The sequence below is a fragment of the Panthera tigris genome, chromosome D1 (genome assembly GCF_018350195.1).
Source record: "Panthera tigris isolate Pti1 chromosome D1, P.tigris_Pti1_mat1.1, whole genome shotgun sequence".
Taxonomy (NCBI): Eukaryota; Metazoa; Chordata; class Mammalia; order Carnivora; family Felidae; genus Panthera; species Panthera tigris.
Window position 1 is genome coordinate 99,356,294 of NC_056669.1, and position 9,797 is coordinate 99,366,090.

Here is a 9,797-nt window from a genome sequence, read left to right on the forward strand (position 1 = left end):
CATCTATGTGGAACCATCCTGAAAATTGTCAGAGGCATACTCTAGTGGAAAATCAAGGTCTGCCAAATGTTCGGTTTTAGCAGTAATGAAACTAATATTTAGTTGTTTTCACGTAAGAACTTAGAAATCTACTGCCCAGTGATGCAAAAGTCAACAATAGACATATGCTCATATTTTGTGGTTAACAAAGTGAATTGATCCAAAAATATTGGAATGGAAAGAGTTAAGAGGGACAAAGGGAAGCGAGTGTGTCTGAAGAAAATCTGGTAGCACCTTCCCCCACCCTGTAATTAGTTCTCTTATGGTTGTGTTTTCCTCTTGACTTTATAGGCAATACCGTACCTGCATTCTCATCGTCCTTGGGCTATATGGAAATGCCACACAATATCACAGAGTTTTTCATGCTGGGACTCTCACAGAAGCCAGAGATACAGAGAGTCCTCTTTGTGGTTTTTTTGATCATCTATGTGGTCACCGTGTGTGGCAACATGCTCATTGTGGTCACCATTACCTCCAGTCCCACCCTGGCTTCCCCCATGTATTTTTTCTTGGCCAATCTGTCCTTTATTGATACCTGTTATTCTTCCTCTATGGCCCCTAAACTCATTGCGGACTCCTTGTGTGAGGGGAGAGCCATCTCTTTTGAGGGTTGCATGGCTCAGCTCTTTGGGGCCCATTTCTTGGGAGGTGTTGAGATTATTCTGCTCACGGTCATGGCCTATGACCGCTACGTGGCCATCTGCGAGCCTCTGCACTACACGACCACCATGACCAAGCATCTCTGTGCCCTGCTGGTGGGGGTGGCTTGGCTGGGGGGCTTCCTGCATTCACTGGTTCAGCTCCTCCTGGTCCTTCAGCTGCCCTTCTGTGGGCCTAACGTGATCAATCACTTTGTCTGCGACCTGTACCCCTTGCTGGAGCTCGCCTGCACCGACACATATGTCATTGGCGTCCTGGTGGTGGCCAACAGTGGTGTGATCTGCCTGTTGAACTTCCTCATGCTGGCTGCCTCCTACATTGTCATCCTGCGTTCCTCGAGGTGCCACGGTGCCGAGGGGAGGCGCAAAGCCCTCTCCACCTGTGGGGCCCACTTCACTGTTGTCGCCCTGTTCTTTGTGCCTTGTATATTTATTTACATGCGGCCATCGTCTACTTTGTCAATGGACAAAAACATGGCAGTATTTTATGGTATTCTGACACCTATGCTGAATCCACTCATTTACACCCTGAGAAATGAAGACGTAAAAAATGCCATGAGAAAGCTCTTCATTAAGAAACTACATGTATGTAATGAGTGGTAAAGCAGGAAGTAGAAATGACTTTATTTCTGTAAGTGTAACAAACCAAAACTCGTTTTGACTACTGAATATCACCTTATTCCGTTATGTCTATCTGTTCATCTTCATAGGCTTTTATGGTTTAGTCTTTTTACTTGAATTGCATAGTTTGGTTATAAAACAACGGTATAAGACGTGTGTGGCATGAATCATTATTATCCCTGTTTTAGAAATGAAGAAACTTTGTCTCTTGATGTGATTGGTTAATCAAGGTTATCCGGCTGTGAAGTACCTAAGCCAATACCCCAAATCGGTTGTTTTTGGCCCATCATTCAGCTCTTTCACTAGCGATCCATGGTATGTCATTCCAGTCTGTGTGATAATGGAGCTATAGAAATGTGAGGCAAAATACAACGTAAGGCAAATAACTTCTTGCTTAGCTGTGGCTAGCAGTCTGTATGCATCCAGGCAGGCTTCTCTTCCTTCTTATCACCCTGTATGACATCCCTGGCATAGCTGCTGTTCTAGAAGACCTTCGCTCTGGAGACAGATCAACCTGAGTTTCTGTCCTATTTCCCGTGCTTACTTGTGGCACGACCTTGAGAAAGTGACCAAACATCTAGCAGCCTCTGATGCCTGTCTTTAAAATAAAGATATAGATAATACATATCTAAAGTGTTACTGTGAGAATTAAATTAGAAAATTGATGTCAAATTCAGAATCCAGTTTCTGGCACATATTCCCACAACGTTTTATTTTATATGTTCCTCAACCTTTCCCTAATCTTCCATACAGAGGCTGCCTTCCTTCACTTTTCTATCTCTACTAGGTGTGAAAATAATGCTGTGCTTAGAGTAGATGACTTTGTTTTTGGCCAGTGATTATTTTTCCTAACTCCCTGTTTCAGATTCCAAGGGATGCTGGGGTTCTGGAATCTGAAATGTACATCCGTGTTTGCTCTGTTCTTTTCCTGGTTTTATGAACTCTGACGAGACCCTTTCTCAGGCTTCATTCTTTAAGAGTGTAGGCTCTCATAATTTCCAAAAAGCTTTTGTTTCACAGTATGTAATTCACCATGTTGCAACATACCCACTTTTTATGCTTGTACCAAAAAAGAAACTAGAAGTTAATATGAAAGTTTGTCTACTACAAGTATTCACAGTTAGTGTCCAAGAACTGATTCAGGAGCTCATTAGAAAATAGTTATTGCTTTACCCTCAAACCTCTATGTCTCACAAAAATAAGAGTTGCCGAGTTCTTAGGGAAAATAAATGTTGCCTTCTTTCATTTTGTCGCATTCTGATAGTCTAGTTAAAAAATTAGGTATAAGGAGGGGTGCCTGGGTGGCTCAGGTCCGACTTCGGCTCAGGTCATGATTTCGTGGTTTGTGGGTTTGAGCCCCGCATTGGGTTCTATGCTGACAGCACAAAGCTCAGAGCCTGTTTCAGATTCTGTGTCTCCCTCTCTCTCTGCCCCTCTCCTGCTCATGCTCTGTCTCTCTCTCTCAACAATAAATAAATGTTAAAAAAAATTAAAAAAACTAGGTATAACGAGACCTTGAATTTTATACCTATTCGTTTCTGCTGTTAAGATAATAAAAGTATGATTGAGCCTGTATTCCAATTAGCTAATAAATATGAAACCATGGTGAGGGTCACTAAAAACAGCCTATTGTTTTCTCGAATTTGCCACAATTGTATCTCAAGGAGACTTTCTAGAAAAGCATACTTACTTCAGTTGAAATTTGATAAGCACCTTTTTGTACAATTACCAACTAGCATAATGAACTGATCTAAGTGCTCCCCCCACTTTTTTTAAATCCCTTGTTTTTATTGCCTGAGTCATGATTAATAATGGCCCAACCAACTTACAAGTGCTGCTTATTTTTGAAAACGTTTCAACTTGCTAGAATAAATACATGAGTAAATATCACCAGAAGTTTTCTATATGATTTCAAAATTACTACTAATCTTGTTCACAAAGGTAGTGGTGTCTCCATCTTGGGGTCTATGATAAAACCTCTTTCTCCCCAAATACATATTTATTTTAAAATTCAGAATGTAGGAAAACAAAGGTGAACAATACACACATGTGCACGCGCACACACACACACACGTGCATGTGTAAATCCACCTATAAGACATTACCCAGTGAGAGTTGCCATCAGTATTTTGCTAGATATCCTGGTTGTCAGCTTTTCCTCCTCCTCCACCTCCTCCCTCCAGTCTTCTATTAACTTGGTTAAGCCTCTGCCATCCTAAAGGGTACCCTCTGGGGCTAAATGATTTCTTTGTTCACTTATAAGGCATCTTAAACAAACTTTTCGGATCCTTGGTTTCCATGTCCAAGAATAAGCATTTTAATCCTTAGTGTATGCCCTTGTGGAAGTACCATGTGTGTGAAGACCACAGCACCTGACAGATTGATAGGCGTCTAATAAATGATGGTGCCCCTGCCAGCGGGCAGCAGAAGAAGAAAGGCTGGAGCTAGTTTAAGCTTCCAAATTTTAAGTACTGTTGAAAATATCCATGTGGCGTCAAAACAGAACTGCACGTGAGATTTTATTCCACAGCTTATTGTTAGTACTGGCAAGCTACTTAAAAAAGTAGTATTTTGGGGGCGCCTGGGTGGCTCAGTCGGCTGAGCGTCATGACTTCGGTCAGGTCATGATCTCAGAGTCTGTGAGTTCGAGCCCCGCATCGGGCTCTGTGCTGATGGCTCAGAGCCTGGAGCCTGCTTCCGATTCTGTGTCTCCCTCTCTCTCTGCCCCTTCCCTGCTCATGCTCTGTCTCTCTCTGTCTCAAAAATAAATAAAAACATTAAGAAAAAAAAAAGTAGTATTTTGGGGCCCTTGGGTGGCTCAGTTGGTTGAGCGTTCATTCTTGATTTTGGCTCCAACCCATTGTTTCCTAACTCATGAAACAGGGAAATCAGGTCATGATCTCACGGTTTGTGAGTTCAAGACCTGCCACGGAGCCTGCTTGGGATTCTCTTTCACTCTCTCTCTCTCTCCCTTCCCCTGCTCTTGCAGACACTCTCTCTCTCTCTCTCTCTCTCTCTCTCTCTCAAAATAAACAAAATAAAAATAACAATCATAATAAAAAGTAAAAAGTAACAGGTAAAATTAATTAAAAAATAGTTTGTCACCTCTTGAACTTTCTTCCCTCAGTGAAGTTTTTCTTTTTTAATAGATGACAGCAGGATGAGTACATATTCATATCAAACATATTTACTATTTTTTATTTATTAGAGGAAAGTACTACTATATAAGCCACAAGCCACTCCTTTATGTACAGACTATTGCGGATGGAGGAAAAAATAATTGCAAAGAAATTTCCTGTTATGTGGGAATCAAAACACTCATGCGGTTACAAATTATTGACCAGTGCTTAGCTGGTTCTTTGTGGACTCGTACATTTTCAGCCTGGTCTATCTATGAAGGCAAGTCCACTTTCAAATGAGTTCAAACAATGGAGGCCAAATGGTTTCAAGAAGAAACTTCCAAATATTAGAATAAAAATTTTAGTTTGTTGTCTGGTTATGTTGTCTGGTTAGATACAAAATGGGTTTGGTAACACACAGAGGCCGTGGGTCAGACAGGCTTAGATATGAATTCTGATTCAAGCAAATTTTAGCTAATTGATCTTGAGCTATATAATTACCCTCTCCAACCCATTGCTTCCTAATTCATGAAACAGGGAAATCATTGCCGTTACTGGGCTAGAGTGAGAATTGAATAACAAAATGTGAATACAAAACACTTTGCACCTAGTAAGCAGTCAAAATGGAAAAAGCTGTCACAATTATATACTAGAATTGTTCTATTGCTGTTCACACCATCCTGTGGGTAGGGTCACCATTGTGTTCAAATAATGAAATGTTTCAAACAGAGGTAAGTCCCACAATTTGAGGGCTAAAATGAATTAACGAAAGAAAGAATGGCAGAAATTTGTTGCCTCCAAAACATAAAATGAGTCCTTAGGTCAGGATGTTATTCACAGAAGGTGCTCAACAAACATAAGCTGTCATCACCATCATCCTCATGAGAATCGTCATCCTTATTTTTACTTGTTCCTATTCCATCCCATCTTTCTTGGGAATGACAGCTAGATCTTTAAAAGAGAAGTTTGACATTTTAAACATACCTATTGCTTGCATACATTTACAAGTTGGTCACTCACAGGAAACTATGGCAAAACATCTGTTTTTTATAATTTACTATTGAAGAATAACTGAAATACAATGTTATATTAGTTTCAGGTATACAACAGGGATTCAACAGTTCTGTACATTACTCAGTGCTCACCACAGTAAGCGTGGTCACCATCTGTCATCATACAACAGTATTGCAATATTATTGATTATATTCCTATGCTGTACTTTTCATCCCCTTGACTTATTTATAACTGGAGGTTTGTACCTTTTATCCCCCGTACCTATATCACCCTTACCCCACCCATCTCCCTTCTGGAAACTATCACTTTGTTTTCTTAAGAGTCTGGTTGTTTTGGGGCACTTGGGTGGCTCAGTTGGTTAAGCGTCTGACTCTTGATTTCAGCTCTGGTCATGATCTCACAGTTTGTGGGTTTGAGCCCCGCATCAGGCTCTGCACTGGCAGTGAGGAGCCTGCTTGGGATTCCTTGTCTCCCTCTCTTTCTGCCCCTCTCTCACTCACGCATGCTCTCTCTCAAAAATAAATAAATTTTTAAAAAAGAGTCTGCTTGTTTGTTTTGGAAAAACATTTTTTAAAGGCCTGCATATAGAGTGAGATCTGACCTGATATAAAGTTCTGAGAACATGAGAAATGTCAGCATCACACGATATTCGAATCCCTGATTGTGAAATCACCTTCTGAGGTCAAGTTTCTGAGCTCTTCCTTGGGCATCGCAAGCTCTGTAAAGAGATAGGTCTGTTGGTCACTGCCGCTGGGCTCTCCCTTCTCCTTTTTTTCAGAGCACAGGGTCCCTCATTAGTGACAGCATTTGAAATAAGTTCTGCTCAGGCATCTCACAATCGGTCCAACCGGCTCCCCTATTTGTAACCACAGAGATGTTTAAGGGCACTTTTATTCCAGAATAGGGAGTCGGTGGTGGGCTAGCTTCTAGTGTCCAGAGATCCTCACAGGTCCCGTTAGTTTCCTTGCTGGGATGGTAACTCACCATTATGCTGTCCCTACTCATAAGTGGATGCCATTTATGACTTATTTTGAAGTAACGTGGGGCTGGGGCTGAAGTACAGATGTTTGGTCCTCCTGTGATCATGGTTGGTGAATGACAGTGGCAATGTTCTTGGGCTCTGGTGAGCAACTGTAGTTCCTGGCATACTTTCTGTGCTGGTGACATCTCTGAAGGCTGTAACCGTGTCTGAGCAATTTCACTAATTTTCAGCTGACTCTTTTTTTTTTTTTCAACCGAAATCATTTAATGCTTACAATTTAAGAAAGTATGTAATGTTTTTTGTCCATTTTACAGGCCAAAAAAATCAGTAGAGACATGAAGTAACTTGCTTACATTTACAAGGCTAATTAACGCAGCAGACGAGATGAGAAATCAAGCCTATTTGATCTAAAGCTCTTAATCTTTGATTTCAAAGCATCTGACTATTTCTGAATCTCTCTTAGAATTTCATTATGTACATGTTATGAATTCTTTTGTATAATCTGGATCTGTGGTCATTGTTGTTCGGTTTCACTACACAAAGTTGGTTCATATATCACTGATAATTTCCTGCCACAGCTGTTCAAAGTCATCGTTTCCTTTGTCCACATCTAAAACACAACTTTAGGGGCACCTGGGTGGCTCAGTCAGTTAAGTGTCTGACTTTGGCTCAGGTCATGATCTCAGAGTTCATGGGTTCGAGCCCCGCGTCGGGCTCTGTACTGACAGCTCAGAGCCTGGATCCTACTTCAGATTCTGTATCTCCCTCTTTCTCTTCCCTTCCTTCACTTGTGCTCTCTCTCAAAAATAAATAAACATTAAAAAAAACATGACTTTAATGTACAGGTAATTTCTGCCTTAACTCTGCAGACTTGATCAATTATATTTCTTTTGCACCAGCCAATTTTTCCTCCAATTGTTTCTGCAGACAATTGTATATTACAGAAAATGGTGGCAATGTAATTTCTACAAAAGTACCTTTGTGTGCCAGTATTCTCTTCGTGGGATTGTGATAAGTAAAGAGATTTTTATTGCTGTGATGAGAGAACATCTCTGAACCTCTTAAATTTACTACGATAAGAAAAAGTATACTTGGATGAAAGTACTTGAAGACTCCCTGCTGTTGAATACTTGTTTTCACATGCAGTTTCTTTTTGTCTTTTAAACTAAAACTTCATTCTAGCTGTAGCACTGGGTGTAAAGAGTGTTCAGGACTATTGACGCTGATCTGTTTCACACCTCCAATCAGGGCAACATTATGACTTCTGTGGCCTGCTGGTAATTTTGTCCTCATGAGCCCTCCTCCTCCATTAAAAATATTACAAATTATATTTTATAACTGCATTGATATAAAGATGACTATAGTCCAAGTTGGATTTGGATTACATTCATTGTTTTCTTATTTTAAAAGAAATTAAACATTTCAAGGGCTCCTAAAATTATTGTAGGCCCTAGGCACCATGCCTACTGTGTCTTAATGGGTATGTCGACCCTGCCCAGGACATACGTGCTCCTGAAGAAATCTGATCCAGGCAGCAAAATTGACTGCCCCGAGTTTGATCAGGGAAATAAATCTCTATTTAAGAAAGGGAATAAATGTCTATAAATCACTACTAGATGTTTTTAGGTAAAGACTCTAATCACAAAATTCATTTATCACTGTTTTTCATTATTTGCCCCCAGAGTTTCTTCATGACATTTTTCACTTCTGCATTTCTGAGGGTGTAGATTAAAGGGTTCAGCATGGGAGAGACTATCGTACAAAACACAGTCACAGCTTTGTCAGTGGGGAAGGAGGTCATGGGTCTCAGGTACAGGAATGAACAAGGTACAAAGAATAAGATGACAACGGTGACATGAGAGGCACAGGTAGACAGGGCTTTGCGACGCCCTTCAGAGCTATGAGTCCTCAGTGAGTGCAGGATGACAACATAAGAAGCAACCAGCATAGAAAAAATGAGCAAGCACAGTGATCCACTGTTGGCAGCAATCAGGGGCCCCAAAGTGCGAGTGTCTGTACAGGCTAGCTCCAGGAGAGGTATTAAATCACACATAAAATGGTCAATAACATTGGGGCCACAGAATGGTAACTGGACCATGAACAAAATCTGGATTCCTCCATGAAGAAAGCCTAAAATCCCAGCCATTCCCACGAAGAAACCACAGACAGGTCGGCTCATGATGGTCATGTAATGCAAGGGCTTACAGATGGCTACATAGCGGTCATAGGCCATGACAATTAACAAGATGATCTCAGCTCCAGCGAAGAAATGTTCTGCAAAGAGCTGAGTCATGCAGCCATTGAAGGAGATGGTGTTCTTCTCAGAGATCAGGTCATAGATCATTTTGGGTGCTATGGAAGAAGAGTAGAAACCATCTATAATAGACAAGTAGGACAGGAAAAAGTACATGGGAGAACCCAGGGCTGGGCTGATGAAGATGGTGACGGAGATGAGCAGGTTACCTGCAAGTGTGATCAAGTAGGTGATTAACAACACAGCAAATAAGAATTTCTGCAGTTCTGGATTCTGGGTCAAGCCCAGCAAAATGAATTCTGTTACATTGCTCATCCTTTCCATGGATTCAGCTTGGGTTGTGAGCACATGGTCCATCTGGAGAGATCACAGAATTTCTGAGTAATATTTTTCATTCAACACTAAAAGTTTCCATCACCTCTGTAGTCCTGGCCTCTGGGATTGATGGAACCACAGCTTCCACTCACCTCTGCCACTTTGGAGACAGTTATAAAGAAGACTAGAAAGAGGTTAGATTTCTCTTATTCATATAAATTGAATATTAACAATATGTTACAAACACCAGAATAAAAGCAAAGTGTTAATATGTATGTTGACTTATGATGGACTTCCAAACTCTCTTTCTGGCTCTAAACCCTCACAGGTGGCTTTCTTTCGCTGTTTTTGGGGCAAAGTTTGTCAATAACAATGATTTTGAAGTTATATTTGCCCACTGGCACGAATATTTATAGATATATGGACACAATATTCTTTAAAAAGTCAACTGTATATCAGATAGGAAAGTGCCAAGCCTTACTATATCTATACCAGCAGTGTTCTTTGAGGTATGATTCCTTTCTGCCAAATGAATGCACGTACACACAGAGAGCTGCAGATGGGGTTTTCCCTCTTCAAAATGCCAAGGAACTGTCTTCATAACAGCTCATTGAGCAGCATTTACTCAGTAGCCCTGGATGTTGTGTCTGGCTCCAAATGGCTCTTACACAGTCACTCTTCCCACATCTTTGGATATAAATATACAATTGGTACAAAGTTTCCTTAAAAGTTCTCAATATTTCTTAAATGGATTTTCTGTGTAACTGGTCTTTCATTACATAAAAAATGAGGCT

The 9,797-nt window shown here is 40.7% G+C and overlaps 2 protein-coding genes across 2 annotated transcripts; one reads left to right on the forward strand and one right to left on the reverse strand.

Moving 5' to 3' along the window:
• The first annotated feature begins 365 nt into the window (after positions 1-365).
• On the forward strand, positions 366-1,301 carry LOC102953981 (olfactory receptor 4C3). Its single transcript, XM_007082200.3, has one exon. The coding sequence runs from the start codon at positions 369-371 to the stop codon at positions 1,299-1,301; it is 933 nt and encodes a 310-aa protein (XP_007082262.1). The 5' UTR covers positions 366-368.
• A 6,781-nt stretch (positions 1,302-8,082) lies between these two features.
• On the reverse strand, positions 8,083-9,012 carry LOC102954263 (olfactory receptor 4C45-like). The gene has a single exon (XM_007082201.2). It carries the CDS (start codon positions 9,010-9,012, stop codon positions 8,083-8,085), a length of 930 nt encoding a protein of 309 aa, XP_007082263.2.
• Between the last annotated feature and the right edge of the window lie 785 nt (positions 9,013-9,797).

Bases quoted from the DNA above. Each gene is read 5' to 3' on its own strand.
- LOC102953981 (XM_007082200.3), top strand. From the start codon at position 369: ATGGAAATGCCACACAATATCACAGAGTTTTTCATGCTGGGACTCTCA.
- LOC102954263 (XM_007082201.2), bottom strand. From the start codon at position 9,012: ATGGAAAGGATGAGCAATGTAACAGAATTCATTTTGCTGGGCTTGACC.